Source organism: Thunnus maccoyii, chromosome 10 (assembly GCF_910596095.1).
Source record: "Thunnus maccoyii chromosome 10, fThuMac1.1, whole genome shotgun sequence".
Taxonomy (NCBI): domain Eukaryota; kingdom Metazoa; phylum Chordata; class Actinopteri; order Scombriformes; family Scombridae; genus Thunnus; species Thunnus maccoyii.
In genome coordinates, this window is record NC_056542.1 from 14812215 (window position 1) to 14835469 (window position 23255).

General features: G+C 41.7%; 1 protein-coding gene across 11 annotated transcripts in view; it reads right to left on the minus strand.

Moving 5' to 3' along the window:
* The window catches only part of LOC121905499 (glutamate receptor ionotropic, NMDA 2D), a 79106-nt gene that overhangs the window by 37442 nt on the left and 18409 nt on the right, over positions 1-23255 (minus strand). For 6 of the 11 annotated variants that reach the window (XM_042423756.1, XM_042423754.1, XM_042423751.1 and 3 more), the window contains 10 exons: positions 19461-19789; positions 18165-18279; positions 10678-10883; positions 9487-9655; positions 6467-6620; positions 5618-5743; positions 4499-4728; positions 3985-4145; positions 2472-2541; positions 2263-2380 (listed from right to left, as the gene is read on the minus strand). In XM_042423756.1, coding sequence (XP_042279690.1) covers positions 2263-2380; positions 2472-2541; positions 3985-4145; positions 4499-4728; positions 5618-5743; positions 6467-6620; positions 9487-9655; positions 10678-10883; positions 18165-18279; positions 19461-19789 — 1678 coding nt within the window. Of the gene's footprint in view, positions 1-2262; positions 2381-2471; positions 2542-3984; positions 4146-4498; positions 4729-5044; positions 5053-5617; positions 5744-6466; positions 6621-9486; positions 9656-10677; positions 10884-18164; positions 18280-19460; positions 19790-23255 lie in introns of those variants that run through there. The other 5 variants (XM_042423757.1, XM_042423753.1, XM_042423752.1 and 2 more) reach the window with 5 other exon arrangements.

Below are 23255 nucleotides of genomic sequence, written 5' to 3' on the forward strand. Positions count from 1 at the left end.
ACTCTCCTCTCACTGCGCCTGTTTCTTCCCTCCCTTAGACCTTTGTGATGGCAGTTGTCTCAACCTCTCAGTTGCAGCCAGCTCAGGCCTGCCAAATCTGACAGGTGTGTCAAATCCATACTACACCTCTGTCGTTCCTGCCAGGTCAGGTCAGGTAGAGCTGGCATGCTGCAAACACATTGTTGGCATGCACCACAAAGACATTATTTAATAAAGGAAACTGTATTTGTGTGCTTTCATGTGTGGGGGCGAGCACATGTAAATGGGCCAGTGCCTGTGTGTGTGATGCATTTTGCAATGTGCCAGATGTGGCATGATGCCAGACATGTCCAGAGTCGCTTAGCTCCCATATTTGTTGAGCAGTAAACCATGACCCGTACAATCCTGTGCTTTTATCACAACATGACAAACCTCTCGGCATGCATTGCAAGATTCCTGAAAAACACCCTGCCAGCCAAGAGCTGCAAACCCAGTTTCCCACATTTTTTTAATATCTATTCACTGAATAATATATTCTTGGAATCAAAATCCTGATACTGTGCAAAAAATAGAAGTCGATCTGATAAGAGCAAAAAGGGAAATCTTGCTACTCAGCAGTTTTGCCTTTATCAGGAAACAAGTTGTAGTGAGATCAATGGACCATTTCTTAAAGCTGTGGTATGAATCACTAGAGGCAGCAACAAGGAGAACAATACACGCACAGGGTTGACAAAGCAGTGGTGGACATCTCCAGTGGCCCTCGATCTTCTAACGCAGTTGTAAAATGATATGACTCAACATGGCATAGTACAATAATGATGTAACACTGTGACATGATTTAGCTCAGCTGAAGGTGTGATGCCGAGTCCTTGAGCCGCAAGGCGATTTTTGAGATGCAGCCTTTGAGGCCATGCTGAATGCAAGTCCTCCCTCCCTCCTTCCACATCCAAACAAACTAATCCTCTTCCTTAGTAATCCACTTCAATAAATACCTTCATACTACTAGAACCCTCAGCATTCAACACCATCCTGTAACTAGATCCATCCGGCGTGCACAGCTGATGTTAAGGGCTTTTGCTAAACAGCAGCAAGGACAAGGACATGCACAACACAGAAAGAAAAAGAACTGAAAGAAACAACAGACATAGCATGTCAAGGCTGTCTGGGCTCTCCGTTTTTCTTGCACACACATCCTTTTCCAGGTCCAGCTATTCAGCTCCAGACACCAGTCTTATTTAATAGATCTTGGCACCAAATTGGCATTATCAGTGTGTAAGCAGCTAAAGTGTCGGCGTGCCAGAAACAGCTAAAGGGCTTTGTCCGCCACGCCATAAGCAAAGCTGATTTAAAAAACGAGGAAAAGCCAAACAAGCAGCATCCGATTGAGACAATGAATGCGTGTGGTGGACTGTGTAAAATGACAATCAAGCATTAGTGTACTGACAACTATTGCTAAAAACAGATTCTCTCTGTCACACACAAGGAACCTTCCTCCCATGGATTAATCCTAAACACTATGTGCAGCAGGACAAACAGCATACTAATAATTCTCCCATAGCTATCAATTATTCAATTATCCGATCTGTTTTCTATAATTCCTTTTGCTTCAGTGCAATATTTACACATCTCATGTTCAGGGTATTTTCAGGTGTTTCTCTTTGCTTATTTTTTTTCCTCACACTTCCTCGCTCTGTCAGTCTCAGCTAATCTGTAATGAGTGTAAATCTGTCACCGCACAAGTTGTGATGATCCTTTTTTACAACATTGACTCACACAAGTAAATCCTTTTTTTTTCTTTTACCAGCTCGAGCAGGAAAAAGGGATAGAGAGTGAAAGTTAGAGAGATTGAGAGGAGTGAAAAAGAGGGGAGGGGCATGTGCACTTTCACCACAAGAATCAAGACATTTCTGCAATGCTTGGAACGAACAAATAATACTCCTCTTGCTCCCACCTCCCCCTTTATTTCCCTTACTCTCAGCCAGCCAATAAAGAGATCTACAAACATCTTTAATAGCACCATCAGCCCTCTCCTACATACCATTATTCCCTCACTCACAATCAACACACCTTACAGCCGTCGCTCTCTCCACACCTTACATTCACCCTCATCCACTTCTCAACATCCTCTCATTCATCTACCCCCTGTGTCCTCCATTCACCCCCCGCCGTTGTTCTATTCTTTCACTCATTTCTTTATCCTGTCATTCTACCCATAACCTTCCCTCTGCCCCTCCATTGTCCTAATTATTTTCCTCTCTTCCCTCCCCTCCCCATAGTTCTTACCATCTCCCACCAGCTGCAGCAGGGCCAGGTCAAGAGGACGTTTCCAGCGTGAGTTTTTGTGCAGGGCGATACCGTAGCCTGTGGTGGCAAAAACCTTCCCCGAGCCTATGGTCATCACCTTGGAAAAAGGACAATGTGCAAATATCAGAAAAAACTGACCAAAAGGCAGACATATATGTCTAATCTGCAGTGTGTGAGTTATTCCTTACCTTACAACCTTCGTCCTTCCTGGCCATATAGTTCAATACTGCAGCATCATAAATAAAAGCATCCAGTTTCCTGTAAAGGGATCAAGGGAGAATTCATTCATCATTTAATGGGAGAGAGGGAACAGAGGGATGAGGAGACTGGCCGAGGCAGGGGAGGAAGTAAAAAGGTGGATCTTTGTGATGTACCAGGGAAGAGAGTTGGGGTGCAAAAATATATGGCAGACAGGCACAGAGAATGATAGAGAGGCCATGAAAAGTTAAATTATAACAAGAAAAGGGAGGAAGGGTGGAATAGTGAAGCAGGTTTGGTGGAAAGAGTGAAAACACAAGGAGAATAAAATAGGCAGAGATCAGGGAAAGATGTGTGAGTGAGCGGGAAGGTGGTGGAGGAGGTGGAGGGGAGGAGGAGGATGGGGATTTATACGGTGCGAAGAGCGCAGTGACAGGGAGAGAGAGAGAGAGTGGGGAAAGATTTACACACTTCAGGGGGAAAAGACATGGGATAGAGCCAGAGAGTGATGAGGATTATAAAGTTTAAATACAGACACACCAAGAAAGCACACTGGGAGGGGAGAGAATGGACCAAAAAAAGAGAAGAAGAAAGGGAAAGGAAGAAGATAAATGGTAAGATATTAGGGCAGATGAGGAGTGAGAGAGGGGGGAAGATAAGCACTAAGCAACAGAAAAAGACAGCAGGAGAAAAGCAGGAGTTTCTCATTTTTGTGCATGTTAACACTGAGTTATAATTGTGGTGTCAAGGCAATGGGGAGGGAGAAAATGATGACAGAGGCTTAGGATAAAGTAAACTGGGATTATCCAACACATGACGGGTGATAGAGATTCCACTAGAAACTGAAGAGGGAAATGCTGCTCGCACTGTGTGGGTGGGTGGAGATAGCGGTGAAGGTGGAGAGAGGGAGACTAAAGGTGAGAGAATCTGTGCAGGGAAGCAGGAAGTGTGACAGAAGATGTGAAATGTTAGTCGAAGTTGAAAAGAATGCCACTGTATAGTATGGCCTGCTAGTGCAAGAGTTCTAACATAATGAAACCACATGACAGTCCAACAAAAACAAAATAATAATAATAATCATATATTTTAGGTACATTTTCTTCAGATGGGTTGATGTAAAACAAGTTTTGTCAAAATCTGATTAAAATGGGGCAGTTATTAGTACATGTTTAAGCCATGTTTAATCTGAAGACAACTACAAGCCTACTGTGCATTTTTCTTTTGTATATTCTTCTATGTTAATTAGCTCTTTTGCATGTATTAATGTTTTCTTTTTAAACTTCAGGATCTGTACATCATAATTTGTTTTGTAAATTTTTTTCACTTTTTTTCCCCACAAAGATTTTATGTCTCAAGTAAGCAACAATATCGTTTTTTATTGCACAGAAGAAATTTTAAAAATTTTAACAGCTTCCTTAATTCAATAATTCAATAAACTAAAAGAAAAAGAGCAAGACAGATTTAGCAAAACACATGATCAGGCCCATGTTGTGGCAAACACACCCGGTCTTGAGGTTCAATATGGCGTCCTCCACTCCTCTCTGGTTGTATTTGCCCATGTACTGGTGCATGTCTGGGTAGTTGGAGCGGATGTTTTTTTCTGTGCTCCCGTTGGGCACCGTGCCAAACTTCAGAGGTGGGTACTGCTCCTCGGGATGCTGAAACTAACGGAGCAAAGGGAGGCGAGGGAGGGAGACGGAAGGGGCATGAGACACACCAGGCTGTGCACCAATCTGTCTGACCTATTTCTGTCCACTTTCCAGACTAACTTACAACACTCTATGCACAGTCAAATCTTCGAAAACAGAGCAGACCATGGACTTAAGTAGTATTTAGAACTGTCTTTTAAGTATTCCAGAACTGTGGTAATTGAGTTATGTTCAACAAGATTTTATTCATTTCTAAATTCCTGTGCTTTAATCAATTTAACATTCAGATTCATGGGATTTGGCTCATTCTAAGACTTTAATTCTCCTTCTGCTTTCTCTATTTAATCAGTATTCAAGCAATGAAGTACCTTCTTGTCCGAGAGGCCTGACACTGTGTCAATGTACTCCTCCTGGATCATGAAGGCAGCCAGGTTAGCTGTATATGAGGCCAGGAAGATGACGGCAAAGAAGGCCCAGATCAGCACCATGATCTTGCTGGTGGTTCCTCTGGGGTTCTCCACTGGCACAGAGTTGTTGAAGACAATGGCCCACAAAAGCCATACAGACTTTCCTATAGTGAAAGTAGAACCTCCAGCCTCTGTCCAAAAAGATGAAGAAAGGGAGAAAGAAAAGACAGAGCGAGTGTAGAGAGTGGTTGTAGAAATAATTAATTTTATCCAGCCAGTACACCAGCACAATAGTGTATTCAGTAGCATGTGAATATAGTGAAGCAGCCGATTCAAATTAAACTTCCATGAACGACCTGTAAAATTGGTTTACCATATATAAAAATACCTAGCAATCTTTTTGAAACCAAATCTCATAAGGCAAAGACTATATGTTTTGAGGATGGTAGCTTTGAATTCAGCTGCTGCATGATCTTACAAATGATTGAACCACACGGTGCAAATCACCATTCAAAGGGCTCAAATGCTCTGCCTTTATATGTCAGGAGTAAAGGAGGAAGGAAGTAGAGAGATGAGAGTGAATGAGTGGGATATATGGGAGGATGACAGAGAGGTAAAATTATGTAGAGCACAGCAATCATGCAGTAAAAGAGGCGAGTCGGGCTGCGTATTGGACCGAGGCATCAGGCATACTGAATATCACAGGGGTACAAACTATGCTGTTGAATAATAAATGGCTGCTTCAATATCAAGAATACTTGGATGCAGTTCAACATACTGTAGGTATAATTTCCTCCTCACCACACTCACACTTAAGGATTCAGGGCGACGCATTCAAAATGTCCTTCAGTTCATTTTGAATGTAACGACTTACCAATCAGACAGCAAGAAAACAAACTCAGTAGAAACAAAAAGGTTCATTATCATAATGAAAAATCAATTTGACTTTGAAATTTGTTAACCACATTCCAGAAGTGCGTTCGGTGTTTGTCCATTTGATCCATGTGGCAACAGTGATGGACTGCACGCAGACCCATCTATCAGACTGGGAAACACAGACAGCTTAGTCCCATCACTCACTTTTGCCAGTTTGCAGACTGCGGTTGTAGCCCACGGGACTGAAGAACTCAAAAATGAAGACAGTCACAGCCACCACGGTCAGGCACATGACGAACATCATCACCCACACCGCTGGGCTGTAGGGCTCTTTAGAGGGAAACAAAAGACTTGAATAAACACACAGCATATGGGCCTATCAAACAGTTCTGTACAGCATTATGAAATCAAGACAATATAAGATGAGATAAGATGAGATAAGATAAGATAAGACTTTATTGATTCCCAGAGGGGAAATTCGCATGTTACAGCAGTGCAGGAAACAAGGAAACAGATAAGAACTAGAGTAAAAAACACAACAAAATAAAAAGTCAAGTAAATAGAACTCAATCCATATAAATTATACACATTAAAACACTTAGGCTACATACATGACCTGACTTGTGGGTTGTAAAAATAGAAATATGCTTATTATTATTAAATTATTATTATTATTATTATTAGAGGGGACAAGAAAGTTGCATAAACCTGGTACATTATGTACTGTAGAAAGTGAGATGAGCCATGTGTGCAGTGAAAACAGAAACCCCTGGAGTAAACATAGTCTCCAGAAGTCCATAAACACTGTTTCTCTTTTTTTTACAATCATCTCAATGCTGTCTATAGGCCAATAACACTTTTCTCCCACTGGAGCCTTGAGTCTGCTGACAGAGTGAAACAAGTCGGACAAGAGCTGCTGAGAAAAAGTAACGGCTAATCTAGATGTAAGGATCAGCAGTCAAAGACTGGAGCTTTTTATGCAAACTTGACACTTTACAGTTAGATAAGATTCTGTACATGAGTTGGACGCCTCACATAAACAGAGCCTCTTACCTAAGAAAGCGGACGGTGATACAGTTCCGTTGCTACGGGAGACCATGACACTAATCCCCGTCTCCACAAAAGGGACAGAGAAATCCACGACCTCTGACCTCTCCTCATTAATAGTCAGCGAGCCAATGGCCATGTCTGCTCGCTTGTACACCACCTAAAGGGGACATGAGGCAGTGGTAAGAGAGAAACCTAATTATGGGTAAGTGTGTAGAGCAGGGTTACCGACAGACAAAGCCAATCGTTTATAGACCACAAAGAGTTGTTTCCAGGAGAGATACTGACATTTCTGCATCCTGACCCTTTGTACACCTTAAAATGTGCCTGCACACTCCCCTTAACTCTCCCCCTAACCCTTCCCCTCCACGCCAAAACAGTGACAGAAAGCTGAAACTGAAAACCACAGTCACTGAAAAACAAGACTAGGTCAAAACCTAGTATATGTCTGGACCGTGTATGGTCAATGTGTGTAATTGTGGCCAATATGTTACAGGTATAGTCAGTGGAAGCGTCGATAACTTGAATTCCTGGATATTAAATGTTCATCTGCAATTTTCTCTAGTGGTCCCAGTAATATTTACTGGTAAAGTGTACTGAAGTAGCAGATCACATGATATAGTTAAGCTAAATTTGAGTTTAAAAAGAATAACAGGTTATAAATGCATTTGCAAGAACAATACTTTCCACTCATATTTTGGGATGTTTGATTTGAAAGAGAACTTATTTTAATTCTAATTATAACTATTCTAATTATCTGTTAACTCCCCCTGTTCTTTCATCTGTTTCTATCACTCCGCATTGAGTGTTTTGTCAGAGTGATGGTTGTTTGGGGTGCTTTAACTGTGCACTCTCCCTCATGCCTCTATGCACCTTTTTGCTGCCTCTTTCCTGGTCGATGATCATGGAGGCTGTTGTGGAAATTGTAAATGAAAGTTTTGACAGCATTTTGGGTGCAAATTCAGGAGGCTCATCTCCGCCCAGTTAACGCAGATACAATCAAATCAAGCGCACCTGCAGAGCAGCTGCCGCACACTAAATAGCCTACATGAGTCATGAGTCATGTTTTACCTGCAAGACTCGTGCTTTAATCCTGTTGTTCATTGTTTGTGATGTGAAAACATCAGAGAAATAAAAAGTTGCATCCTGGTAATAGTTCAGTTACCACGGAGCGTCTCTCCTGCCGGCTGCTGACGGTGCTGTCAGCCGGAGAGTCGATCACACTGGACGGTAGAAAAGGATATGCAGAGACGCTGGTACGCATCTGTTTAAACAGGACTTTTAGTCGACTTCGCTGCGTTTAACACCGGAGCTGAGAGTGTCAGAGCTCGGAGCAGGAAACAATCACTCTGCGTTACGCTACTGTCCTCCACTTCCATCATATCGCACAAATTCATTTTGAAAGAGCAATGGCCAATGAGGAAACTCCAACGTTCAGGCGGCTGACCAATGGTGTAACTTCATCACTCACTCACTCACTCACTCATGGACAACGGCAGTAAAAGGGCTGATCTGTGGCCAGTCCGGTCAAAAACAGTCAGTGTAAAAAAACAGTCAGTGTAAAAAGAGTGACATTGAGAAAATATTTGACAAGTGTCATTGAAAAACACATTAGAATTAAAAAAATATCAAAATAAAATAAGATAATAGGATTACAGGTGCATGGTCAAAAAATGAGCAAGTATAATATATTCATGTTTTATTAAAAGCTTCATTTTTTTAATGACTGTGTTTTATTATTTAGTGTAATGTTTTTCAGAGCCAATACAACTTTTCTCACTACAAGTGTTTCAATGCCAATGTTCCTTTTTTCAGTTCAGGTTTTGTTTTCAATGCCAAATTTTATTTTCAATGCCATAACTTAAAGTCACTGTTCCGGCTCCATACAAAATGAGCTAGGGCACGTCTCCTCCCTACCACCATCTAGAAAAACCTGAAAACCGCTGTGTCTGCTGATTGTACAAGTGAAATGTTAATCTACATTAGACATGGCACATCCGCTCTTCAGGGCAAATCAGCAGAAAAATGAAGCGAAGCAGAAAGCAAAGCACCCTCCCCTCAACTTTGCCAAGTCTCTGGATTACCTGATCAAAGAATGGCAGGCTTTGGAACATCTGATCAAAAGACAGACATTAGTTTGAGAAAACAAAATTCGCTTGGCCTTTTGCATGTGAAAATAGATTCGACAGACAGCTCTGGCCCGGGCTCAAGTTATAACTGATGGAGCAGGAGAGCGCAGTGGAACTGTTTTGAAACCCGTGACAACTGGCATTTGGCAAGTTCCCTCTGGGACAAAGACAGAAACAGCGGGGTACTTCAATGAAACAGCAGCCTCTGTATCGATCTCGGTATGTGTGTGAACACGTGTGCATGCTTGTCTATTTGTATGTGCCTGTTTTTATTTTTCTGCCAGTATAATTGTGTCTTTCTTGATGGGAGATCATGAACTTCAGTGAGTATTGCCAAGAAAATATCAAGGACTAATCCCAAATAGCCAGGGGGTCTTTGACAATGTGTGTGTATGTGTGTCTTTTTGCTTCTGTGTGTACAAGGATGTGTCTCCGTAGATCAACATGCTTTAGGGACGTGTTTGCAGAAGCGTGTGTGTTCACCGCATGCGTTTGCCATCATGCTTGTCCATCTAATTTGTCTAACTGTGCATTTTCTCCCATCTATCTCAGTGTGTGTGCTTGTGCACATGTATATGTGTGTAATAAATGACAGCTGTCTGATTGCTGGCAGTGGTTAAGTGGCCATAACTCTCACAGCGATTGATGTGACACATAGCGTTTAACTGGTCACCCAGGAGGCAGGAGCACAAGCTGAGAAATGCTACTATATGGCTTGTCAATAGAAAATGCTATACAAAATATGCAGAGGAACAAATGGGAAAACCACACACACTCCTCTCACAAATACGCCAGTGATATGGGACCGACATTGAGAACACATTGCTCACAAAGGCAGACAGGCAGAACCACAGGCACCCCCCCACACACACACACACATATAAACCAAAGACTTGCCTCTCCAATCATGCCGTTCCAAACCCCATCAATTTTCTTCCCGTGTTTCCCATTGGTCACTAAGTAAAGGTCATAGGTGAAGCCGACAATCTTAGCCAATCTCTTGAGGATGTCAATGCAGAAGCCCTTGCAACACTGCTTCATGGGAGCCACACCCTCATGGATGGCGCTGTGAAGAAGTCACGATAGAAAAAGTCAGTAAAGAACAGACGTGAAAGTGAAACACAAAATGACTAAGAACTGCATTGTGTTCGGCGTGTAATGGTCTGGTTCAAGATTGGATTAGAAAGGACAGGACAGGACGGGACAGGACAGGACAGGACAGGACAGGAAAGGACAGGACAGGACAGGACAGGAAAGGAAAGGAAAGGAAAGGAAAGGAAAGGAAAGGAAAGGAAAGGAAAGGAAAGGAAAGGAAAGGAAAGGAAAACGAAATGGTCACAGAGAAAGTGTACTGTAGCCAAACCCTTGGTGACAGGTTTGATCGACCAGTGTAGGCTAGGTGCTGTCATCCCTTCAGAAGCTGATGAACCATAAAGCTTCACTGTGGTCATATCTGATTCCAGACCCCTGAGTCATTCCACTGATCCTCTGGAGAGCAGTCTGTTATTGATTATGGTCAGGGAGTAAAGAGACTACAGTTTTGATAGGTGATTGATGTCACCTCAATTGGAGGGCATCATGACGGCTTAGGAACTCCATTCATAAAGCAGAACTAGAGAGGCTTCTAGGACTGCAGCCAACAATTATTTTGCGCTGATTATTTCCTCGATCTATCGATCAACCGCTTTGTTTATAAAATGTTGGAGATTAGTGAAAAATCTTCTAATTTTCAAGATGACATCTTCAAATGTCTTGTTTTGTCTGACCAACTGAAACCCAAGGATATTTAATTTACTATCATACATAAATGGATGAAAGCAGTAAATCCTTACATAGGAGAACCTGATTGGCTTTTTAGTTTGAAATTAACTTAATTAATCAATTATCAAAGTAGCTGCTGATCAATTTATTGCCAATCAACTATTTGACCAATCGTTTCAGCTCTCTATCTCTATCTATTCTTCTTTCTCCCCCTTCACTATCAGTTTATGTTTTGAGTGAAAATTATCATAGGAAATTAGTCAATAACATCACATCCATAATATAACACAAAAAAATCAATTTGCCTTTTGCCCAAAGGATTCAAACCTGGCATTAAGGGGTCGTCTGCAGGGCACTGAGTCACGGATGCAAGTTCCAGATGCAGGGTCTGCCAGCTCCACAATAACAAATGGCCTTTCCTCCAGCGTGACAACGCGCAGGTGCTGGGCGTCATCAGGTGGTTTAAGGAATGGCCCGTAGCGGGACCAGGCTGGGTACCGCAGCCTCAGTACACCGTTCTCCCACCAGCCTACCTGGGGAGACAGGCGAGAGAAAAATTAGACAAAAGGTGGCACATATTTCTATCAAAGACAGTATTTGTTCTAATGGATACTACCTTTGTTTATATAGTAATGATAAACAAGACCAGATAATCTCTACAACAGTATTGAACACAGCATCAAAAGTACATTAGAAACCCACATTTGCCTCAAGATACTGGACCCAAAGGTTTTCCCATGTAGAATGACATTTGAAGTTTTTATAACAAAGTTTTTCCATAGGCCATATGACAGAAATCAATTCATACAGCCATATTTGGAAACAGAGATGGATTGTTGTTTTCCAGCCTGAGAATCAGGTCAGTTTTTTGGGTAACAGGCTACCATTTCCATCATCAAAGCTGTTTGTATTTGAAAGGAGGGATAAAGTCCTCCGAACATCTGAAAATATCTCTGAGAGGAAGCAGAGCACCATTTTATGTTGCACTGTAACACATTAATTAACATGTTTACAGTAATGTGATTACTTTTTCAGTCATGAGTAGTGATTAGTAATAGTTAAGTATTAGTAGCAGTGTGACAATGACATTGAAGCTTCAACGTCTCCACAAGTTTAGTAACCGCACATTTGGGTCCTTAGCTTTCTATACATAACAGCATGATTATGTCAGGTGAGGCAAACCTTTATGGTGGAAATCAAGTTGTTATTTTTATCTGTTATTCAGGAGCAGGTTTTATCATTAAAGGGTATTTTGTGCTCCCACAGATGTCTCCTGTCTGCCCATAATTATAAAATGTTTGTCCTGGGTCGAAACCAACGTTTAAATGCAATATTTCTATATATTGAACCTGCACCTGCCATAGCACGAGCAGCGGATTTAACGTATGTTAGAACCGTGCTGGTAATACTGGATTTAAACCTTAGTTTCAGGTTTCTTGTGCAAAACAAATTCTATTGAATATAGAAGAAAACAAGTAGAAAATATTTTACCGAAATGAATCACTGCCACAATCCATATTCACTGTTACTGTAATCCACAAGGAGTATTACTGTATTACTGTACTGTCCTTAAACAAATTGTGTTTTTCTTACATCTAAAGGCACAAGATACTGTCTGTATTGATTGTGTTGGTCATTTAATATCAAACCAGCTAATGAACAGAAATATAATCACGTTTATATGTAGGCTGTAAGTACAGTATTTTATATTGTGATTTATTAATTTGCTAATTTTGAAAGTTGGCATCACTGCCGACAACCTCTTTAATTTTCACTCTTAAATATGAATGCTCACATTTTTAAAATGAAACTCAAGAAAACTACAGAATAAAGCTATAAAATCAGAACAGTGTTTTACTGTTAAGGAGCCACTCTAACTTCAATGTAGACGTTTTTTCATTTAACAGAATATAAAAGTTTGTTTTATAATAATAACAATACCATAACCTACATTTACACAGTCACATACATGAAGACTTATACAACATAATCCAGTACAATCCCATACAAATACCCTGCAATAATCATTGTAGTAGACTGCATAATTTTGTCCTCCCTTGTATAATACAGATGGGGAAAAAGAACTTGAAAAAGAACACAATCCAATGCAGCAACACCACAAACTATGACCACAAATGACTACTGAGATGAAGGAACATCTCTCTGACAGTCTCAATAAAAAACAAATATTATAAGCTGCATGACGGTAGTATTTACTGCAGGGCTATGGTACCAGAATGTATTATATTGTACAAGTATTATACGGGTAATTGTGCCCACTCGCTCTATTTTAGAGCACTGAGCCCTAAATATTCATTGTTGTGTGGGATGGGAGCAATTACCTGACACATTTATGCATGTGCAAAGGCCACACTGATTGATGATGCTACAGTGGTCATCTAGATATGCTGCACTAGTCATTTAGTGTTGAATCGGACACTGAACAAACAAACATTTTCATATTATAGCTCTGAGTTGGATGAAAGCAACTAACTCACAGATTCATGACTGCACAAACGATGGGCTATACAGGTTGTAGGCAGAAGTAAACAAGTTTCCATTACTGCAGTGGCACCGTACTTGTTCACCCCAGTATGTCACTGTAATGTAGATAAAGCATTACACTTTTTTGAGCGCTACTGCGTGGAAATGTTTTCAGGAGATCCTGTAGAACCAGTTATATATGTTGAAAGTGTTCTCATCAAATGCTATTAAAATACAGCTCATAATCTACAAAAGTCAAGCTTTTTAATGAAAATGAGTCCAGTTTTAACAGACAGTTGGACTTATTTTGGGGGCTTTGCTATTATCAGCTGCTAAAGCACAGGCCTCAATTTTATTCTCGTAAATCTCAGTTAAATCTTCATGTTTCAATCGTATTCTGAGCAAAGGACCGACCAGGGACCACTAAAGACAGGGTGATATAAATACATGGACTGTGTGTGAGTAGCCACCCTGCTGAGCTTGGTGCTACGTTCCCTGGCTTAAATTCCACTTTTACAGTATCATGTGTAAATCCAGCAGCAAGTAATTCCTGCTAGGTTTAAAGGATAGGTTCACAATTTTTCAAGTCTGTCTCAAAACAATAGTCAGGTGCCCACATGTGCATTGGAAGTTTTGTAAATGGGAACTGGATCAGGAACAGATCAGCTAATGGCCAATATGAACAGGAGAAATTATTAAAGCAAACAAAAAACTGTTCAATATGCATAAGCATCAATATGCATTGTGAATTTATCCTTTAATTAACTTCTCCAAACAGCACTTTCACATCCTGACTGTGGAGGTCAAACAGAATGTTAATGTAATTTTTTCCCAGAGCCTTAACTTATTTCAGATTTGTGTTTTAGAGGAAAATTCCACCAATTTTACACATCAATAAAGCCTTTTGTGGCTCCAGTGGGAGCTATGCAAAGTCTGATGAGTTGCCTCAAGTGATGTCACTTGAGGCAACGAAATGTCATTGTGGGTAATGTAGGCTCCAGGCTTTGAAAAGGAAGATGAATGCATAGTGAAAAAGGATGATATACCTAGTTGTTCTGCATCAATTTTGATCCTTTTTTAAAAACTGTCCATTGTGAGTCCGACAATGTTATTGGAGAGCAATGCTACATCAGCTGAGTACTCTTTTAAGACTGAATAACTGGCACCTTAACACAGATTACTTCCATCTGTCGGAGGGAGCGACTGCCGACCATGATCAACCCAAGCATCCGTACTTTCACTGTCAGCGTAAATGTGTTCAGTTCCACTCTGCCACAGCAGTAATGGCGGCGGCGCTTCAGAGTGCAACACATAAATCAGATTCATCTGTACTGAGGGAGCTTTGGTGACAGAGGTGGCTCTGTTGCAAGCAGAAATCCCCATCCCTTCAATTTGGCTTGGTCTGATTGATGAATTTTTATGTCATAAGCTCTGGTCTAAATGCATTTTCGAGGGCATTTACACAATTGAAAATCACACGTACACAGGGTAGACCATGGCCTCAGATGTCATGTCAATGTGATTTTGAAAATCTATTTGTGAATGATGCTGTGAGACCACATTGTTCTGTGTCCACTGTTGACCTGAAAATGTCTGTCAAGCATCCCTCTGGCTGTATCATTGTCTCCCCCTTTGCATTCTTTATATGCACTCTAGATGTGCTGGATGCTGGTGCCTGGGATATTCAGACTTTTGAAAGCAGCACGAGGCAGAACCACACCCAAGAAGATTCAGGCTTTTGTGAAGCTTCCTCTTGCAGCATCATTTGACACATCTTGGCATGATCACCTGATAACAGTCACGTCTGAGTGTCGTGACAAGTGTGACTGAGGCGACACACACACACACACAAGAAAATGCACATACATACAGTCAACCCATGCAAACACACACAAAAATACACAAGAATATACAGTTAACACACAAACACACATACAAATAAAATACACATAAGAATTTGAGTGCTTAAGCAGGCCAGTAGAGCAAAGTTTGGCTGCTTCTTGCAGCCTGTCTGTGTAATGCAAGCTCTGGCATTGAGAGAAGGAGAAGGTGGCTACAATGACAGTATTTCGACTGCACTTCGACCGCAACGCCACAACAGACATTCGATCAAAACACTCTCAGGGAACACAGACAGGAAACAGATAGAGATCACTGGAGAACATGCTATTCAGACAAAATCCAGAAAAACGTACATACTAAGAAAAAGAACAAGCAGAGAAGATAACCTTGTTTTGGAGCAAAAGTTAGTGAACTGAGAACCACTTTACACCAAAATATTATCCTTTAGCAGTTGTGAGTGGCGTTAATTAATGTTCATCAATCTCTGGTAATATCCTGGAACATATATCTCTGTGTGCTGTCTCCATAGCAGAAACAAGCCATGCTAATGCTAGACAACCTTCAGTACTAGTCTGCAGTGTTTCAGTAAGCTAAGCTGGGTGCTCCCGGGCTCTAGGTAATGGTGCAGTCATTGTAAAGAGAACATTAAATATTCAAGGAGAGCCAACAGCGTGGATGTGCATAATAGGCAGATACAGGCGTCTTATCCTCATTTTGTGTGTGTGTGTGTGTGTGTGTGTGTGTGTGTGTGTGTGTGTGTGTGTGTGCAATAGGGTTTATGCAAGAAGGGTGTAAGCATATGTGTGTAAGCATACAGTATGTGCCCTCATTTGTGACATGTGGATGTTGGTGTGAAAGCTTTAAGCATGTGTGTGTGTGTGTGTGTATGTGGGCGGGTTTTGTACCCTGGGTTTGCACAGAGTCGAAGGACCAGCGCAGGAGCTTCTAATTGAAAGAGATTTGAGGGATATGGCAGGAGTCAGCATGTTACAACACACTGAGACTGGACTCTGGTGGGCTGTTAAAACCAGCAGGAGGCTGAAAACAATCAATGTGTGTATTTGTACTTTTGTGTGTGTGTGTGTGTGTAAGTTTGTGTGGGTGCATCTGTATTTGTGTGGTGTTTGTGATTATGTGCAGTTGTAAAGTGTATGTTCTGATAGTGTTGTGTGTCTTTATGCATGTACAGTGAGGTGTAGAGGTGCTGGTGTGTGGTTGAGAAAATGAGCATCGCTCTCTTTTCTGACACTGACAAGGGTAAAATCCCTGCGTATTAAAGGGAAAACATCTCCAACAGGTGACAAGGCTTCGTATTGAGGATTTCTGAACAAACCACAGCTTTATAGAATATGCATGACATGCCAGGGGTACTGATGCATAACATACAGTTATGTATACAAGACACTCAAACGCACAAAACAATGGTGAGTCTACAACTAGATGGCAGTGATACCCAGAAATCTTCAGCACTACTTAAATCTGCATTTTACAGCAAAAACCTGAGAACACAGGCAACAAATAGGAACAATCAGCAACTATTGATCAGAACAACATCAGAACAAGTCTCTCTGCAAAATGACAAAGAATGAAATGTGTGAGTACATGTGTATGACTGCAGGGCTGCAGCTACTGATTATTTTCATTATCGATTTAAGAATAGGTTCACATTTTTTCAAGCCTGTCTAAATACATGCATGCCCATGCTGTATGTATATTGACGGAGTTATTGGTCACTGTAATCATTCCTCTCTTCATACTGGATAGACATGACAACATTTCCGCCAAAAATGGTGCCTTAGGATCGGAGGAAGAGCATTTGACCATTCAGCTGAGGCTCATGTAAAGTTTCAAGTCCAAGTTATGCAAATCAAGTGAGTATCCTCCAAAATTATGGTCAGTTTTGTGCAAAATTCTCTCTTTGTGTTGTTATTCCACTGCCGCATTGCTACAAGAAAACACTGTCCAAGGAAAGGCAGAGGGAATTTTATATTAAAAAAATGTAACTTTAATGCAAACTGGAAGATACCCCCTTGATTTGGCTAACTCAGAGTGCTGAAGCCTTGTGTTACTGTGGGTTCAGCTGCACTATTTAGTGCAATTTTGCAAGGAACAAGGACTGTGTATTTATGACCAGTTAGGAGAGGGAGAATGATTATAGAGAATATTATGTCTTTGAATATACACATAACCATGTGTATATTGGGAAAAATAAGGCCAACTGGGAAAAATGTGAATCTATTCTTTAATCCTTTAATCTTTTTTTCAGTCAGTCAAATGATGCATTAAAATTTCCCAGAGCCCATGGTGATGTCCTCACATTGCTTGTTTTGTCAGACCAACAGTCCAAAATCAAAAGATTTTCAGTTTACGTTGATATTATTAAAAGCAGAAAATTCTCTCATTTGAGAGGTTGGAAACAGAATTTCTTGGCATTTTTGCTTGAAAAATTATTTAAAGGTGCAGTGTGTAGAATTTAGTGGCATCTAGCAGAACGGACTTGGCAGCAATGGAATAAAATATTCATAAGTATGTTTTAATTAGTGTATAAGCACCTGAAAATAAGAATTGTTGTGTTTTTGTTACCTTAGAATGAGCCCATTATATCTACATAGGGAGTGGGTCCTCTTCCACGGAGCCTGTTGCTCCGCCATGTTTCTACAGTAACCCAGAACGGACAAACCAAACACTGGCTCTAGTGAGGGCCTTTCGCGTTTTTCACGGGTTTTACAGCCACCGTAGGTTCTCCTACACACTTGGAAGGGGAGGGTGAGGGGAGGGGTATCCAGTTAGTTGTAATAAGCAACCTCACTGCTAGATGCCACTAAATCCTACACACTGCACCTTTAAACAATTATGAAAATTGTTTATGACTAGTTTTCTGTCAATCGACCAATCATTTCCGCATTATATGTGTGTGTGTTTGGGAGTGTGTATATTGTGAGAGTGTGTTTAAACCAAGAAATAGCAGAGATACAGAGAGACAGCAGCAACTGAACAGGCACAGTAGGAGAGCACAAAGTGAGGTCAAATGGTCAGCAGCCAGCTTCTCTCCTCTGCCTCAGGCACTGATAGCCATAGTGAACTTTACATGAACATAAACCCATGTGACCTGCCTATCCTCACTGTCAGGTTTATATTTTTATTTTAGATGCCAATGCAGCACTGATCATCTAGCTCACATGGACAGATTAAGACTCAAGAACATTGCTTGAATCAGCACAAAATCTGCTCTGGGTTCAATTGCTAGGAGCTTTTGTCCTTCCAGTTCATCACAGAGGGCAACATTAGAACGACACACGAATCTCAAGATTCACATAGCAGTTTAAATAATATACAATCAAGTGTATTATGGTTTAAGAAAAAGCAAGCCCTTTTCTTTCTGAAGTCAGACTAAATCACAGCATCTAGGTGGAGCCAGTCAGAGCTTGCCTATCAATCAAATTTACAACCACATGATTAGACGCAAAGAACTGATGTCATGTCCTTACATCTTCCCATCCACGTCCAGGTGTCCAGGAAATTACATCCAGGAAGGGGTTGGCCAAGTAACCATCACTATTGAAGGAGTAATCTCGCCCACCAAGTGTGATGTTGCTGAAATACCTGCGTGATGATGGATGGAGGTAAAAGGAGAAAGCAGACGGTAACGATATGACAGAAAACACAGAATATTAGTAAATTATTTAATTATTGTCTTAAAGGATATGAAGAGATAAGAGAAATCCTACAGCTGGTTTTGATGCAAGAAGCCTTCCCTATTCTCTTCCCACTTGAAACTAAATCACAGCACCTCTGTGGTGACTGTCAGGGCTTGTCTGTTAATCAAATCTACAGACAAATGATCAGACACAGAATTGTCAGGATCTTTGAAGTCAAACGACTGCTGCTCTCTGCATCGCCTGCAAGCTCTATAGTTTGTATGATAATCACACAGGACAAACCTTCTAATTGTATTCTCATGTCAACTTGCTGGCTTCAAAACACAGAACCTGATAGATTCATGTTTTTTACATGATGAAAAGCCTCAGATGGAACAGCAGCTTGTAGTTACAGACAGTGAACAGCAGGTAGCAGTGCAAAAAATGGAAATGAGAACATTATCTTCTGTTCCTAGACATAGTTTATAAGCAAAGAAAGAAGAATTCATTCATCATTGCCCTTTAATTGCCACACTGTTTGTGTTGTGCTTTATTTCCAAACATTGCTGCAAAGCTACAACTAATGAATTCCATATTTGGCTTATTGACTAATCTATCTACACAATATCACATGTGCAGTGTGTATATGGAGCAAGAAAGACTGGCATTAAAAATGAACCAAGATGATATCCAGGACCACTTGGGCTACCTGTTAGAGTGTGCTGCTGTCTGTTTGCACAGCCTACAAGGAATATATTAAAGCTGTCTCATTAATATACATGAGACATGGTCCGCTTGCTACAGATGCTGGGGTAATTTCGCCAACTCACAACTACACGCACCAACAACATCTATTTTGCATGGATGATAGCCACCTCCAAATTCAGATATCCCCTCTGCGCCTGCTCTCTGACACTGAATCTACCAACTCCACCCACATACCTTCCAACTCATTCTGGCACAAAGCCAACTCGTTTCATAGAATACACCTCATCCTGTCTCAATTTCTTTTTCTTCCACTTTCAAATATTCTGTCTGTAACCTGCCAACTGGCTCATACTTACCCCCCAACCTTAAATTTCTCTTGCTTCCCTTTTTACATTCTCTCTTTTAGAGCTTTCCTCTTTCCCCTTATCTCCGTCTCACCTCATCCTGCCCCGCAGTCTCTGGGTCTGATTGGCATCCGTCATGCAGTTGGTGACAAAGTTTGGCCCACCCGTTGTTCCGTAATCCTTGCGCATCGCCACTGCCCCATGAGTCAGCACAGACACACCCCGAGCAATCCTCCGGCGAGGTTCGTCCCTCCAGCCCTGGGGCCGCACAGCAAACAGAGCCCGGGGCAGGCTCTCCATGCCTAAACCTGAGAGAGCTGGCCCCACAGCAAACCACATGTGCGAGGCTCCGGCCTGACCGGCGGCCCAGGCAGCTCGGAAAACCAGCTCAGCCTCTTCCTGGGAGCAGTACAGCAAACGTACCTGGAGGACAGTAGGAAGGCAGGGAGGGAACAGGGACGAGGGGAGACACACACACACATACACTCTAGTGAGATAAGGAGGGGACAGGGGAGACGTGGAGAGAAACAGGGTGGGAGAAGTAAGGGGAGAAAGATAGAGCCGGAGCAGAGGTGCACCTGAACGGGAGGGGAGGAAGTTGAATAGAAAAGGCCCTATCAAGAAAAAACAAGCGTGCTGGGGGAGGTAAGAGGAGAGATAGCTGTAAGCTGATGTGATAAGGTTCATGGGAGTCAGGCGTATGATTCAGAAAGAGAATCGGTGGCTGAGAAGCAGACACACCAGAAAGAGGGAAGACTGCATGGCTGCATGTGATGTTTGCTAACCAGGAGGTACAGGAGGCAATAGGGGCCAGTGCTTAATGAGCTTGGGCCTGATGAAACAAGTTACAGTTATGAATAATGAAAACAGGAGTGAAGCAAGAAAGGGAAAATGAAACAACCGTAGTGGCAGGCGAAACAGAGAGGGAGAGGCAAGGGAGGAGGGATGGGGGGGCGGGGTTAAAGACCAAACACACCTGAGGGAAAACAAGGGGAAAGAGGTTAAACTCTGACATATGTTATTAAAAGCAGGGTGGAGGAAAGACCTGGAGACAACAGGAGACAGAGGGGGGCAAAACGAGCGGATGGAGGGAAGTAATCAGAGATGGGGAAAACAGAAAAGTCACTCCTCGGAGAACGGAAAAGAGGAGAGGGATGTAGCGGAGAAAAGCAAAAGATGACATATTTTGGTGAAATAAGGGCCTGGAGAGATAAGAGATATTTGCGAAAGACGGGGTGGGATGATGGAGCGAGGCTGGGGAGAACGAGAAAAAAAAAAACATTAAAGAGAGAGAAAGGCAACACAGAAAGACAGAGCAGTGACAGTAGATGAGCTCTCTGCTGCAAGTGCTGAGGTAAGAAGGGGTGAGGAGGGAGAGGAGGAGGAGGAGGGGGGGTTAGAAACTGACCAAGAGGGTTTTAAGGGGTTAGAGGGGAAATGGAGAGAGAAGGAAGGGATCGACAAGAGGAAGATGGAGCTGAGCTGAGAGGGGAAAAAGGAACAGAGGGAGGGTGAGGTTAAATGCTGACAAATACCAAAGAAGAAAGAAAGGCTAAAAGCATTTAAAATAAAAGAAATACATACAAAATGACTGAGTGAAGGAAAAGAGACAAAGGGGAATCGAAGGACAAAAAAAAAAGTAAAAGACAATTCTTTCATGGAGGAGGGGGGTCAGGGAAACAGACTGAAAGCACATTTTGAGAATTGCGCCTTCATTGAATTTTGAACTGTAATGGCTTGGCAAAACAATCCTGCCTGTATGCCAATAAACCTCCAGTGAATTAGGCAGGGAATGAGAGTGACAGAGGGGGGGGAAGGAGGGGAAGAGGGAGACAGAGGGTGACAGACAGAAAGGGAGACTGAATTAAGGAGGGAAGGAGAGAATCAGAGTTATAAACAGACACACACAATATCTAAAGACGGGAAATGGAGAAAGAGAGGAACATAGAACAGAGAGAGAGAGAGAGAGAGCAGAAGAAATACTGACAAGGCAGAAGCTGGAAGAGGAATGGAACAAAAGATAGACAGTGAGAGATTTGAGTAGAAATTGACCCAGAGACCTGCATCAGGCCATCTACAATGTAGAGGACATTACCATACTGTATGTGGCAGAAAGAGAGAGAGAGAGAGAGGAGAGCATGTAATGCAAACATACACGGCATCACTAAGCAATCACAAGCATTTATTAGCCCTGCAGTAGAGAAAAGCTAAAATAAGGGGGGTTGTGAAAAGCAAGAGGGTTAAAAAGCAAGCACTGCGTATAGGCAACCCGCTGCAGGCAGTATGTTATATTAACAGTGACACTAGCAGAGTGGAGCCTAAGGAATCCAATACACATGCACACACTCACAGATACAAACACACGTACACGCTCACACGCAGAGCAGCAGTGGCCATGCTGGGACATTAGCGATGACATTGAGACCCAGACTAAACTGAGCCAACAGAGAGTCGAGTCTGTGGCCAGGAACACATGCAGTAACAGGGATGGACGAATGGACTGAAGGAATAAAAACTAGCCATACAGAGATGGAGGTGTGCGGGAAAGCAGCAGAGGAGAGTGAGCTTGTCTCCAGGCAAAGAATAGCAGAAGGGGAGGCAGAGGGGGGAAGGAGGGAGTGGAGTAAGCATAAGATACAAAGATGAGTGAAAAATTTAACAGGTAGATCATAGAGGTTAAAGAGGAGGTTTAAGGAAGGATGAATGTGCGGGGAGGGAGATAGACAAAGTACGGAGGGAAACAACAAGTTGATAGAGAAAGCTACTGCAAGGAAATTGGGAATGTAAGTTTGTAAGAAGTAAGGAAAGGAAGGAAGAACGAGCAAGCCAGTGGGGTAGGAGAAGGAGAAGGAGCAGGTTTATGAAGGGATGAAATACAGCAGAGGTACAAGCCAAAACCACAAGTCATTTTTGGACGTTAAAAATCGCCTCCAGACATGTTTTATGACATATAAATGTGCTCTGCTTTGAATAATTTGTATCTAATCTTTTTCCACAAATAAAGACTCTGTTAAAAATTCTTACAATGACATCTACTCCTTCTCCCTCCCTCAAAAATCCAGAATCTATGAATATGCTAATATTCTGCATTTCAAAATTTTAACCACTGGATGCAGGATGAAGTTTACACATCACGCTTGAGTAAGCTGCATATTGGACCACGACTGGCTCCAAACTAGTTGTGTCACAAATCTTGTTTGTAGCTGCACGCCTTAGAAGGAAGGAGAGCACAGAGAAACTTTCCACTTTCAGCAGATGAATGTGAAAACAGCCTTCTAGTGTCAAACTCTGCACATACATCATTCTGCACAGTGAAGCTCAGACATCCAACTGAAGCAACAATAAATAAGTAAAAGACATTTTTGTGTGGAGGAGGACTGTAATGAATCTCTGCGAATTTAAACGCCATAGAAAAGATTGTTGGAACAAATCTGTATAGATGTGTGAAAACGGTGACAAAAAATAGGTTATTTTAAAGTTAAATAAAGATAAAGAGTGAGTGGATAATGAGAGGAAAATAACTATGGTGTCATGAATTGTATACGGTGATGTACAGGCAGAAAAGCATTTTATCCCAGGATTACAGCTCTGGAGGTGAGATTTTACAGGCCATGTTAATCTCCTTTAACGAGCAGGTGGGTCACTCATTATACACTCTCCCTGTGTAGCCAAACATTTTTCAAACCCACAAAACTTTATTAAAAATGTCAAGCTGAATTATGGAGAAGAGTATATCAAATAATGCACAAGACAACTAGAATATTTCCATTTGTTGAAATGGTACGGCCATTATTTCACTCAATGTAAGCATCATACAAGCAGACACAGAATATATTACTGTATATGCTACTCTCAGACAGTGTGGAATAGGATGGTTTTCCAAACTTAA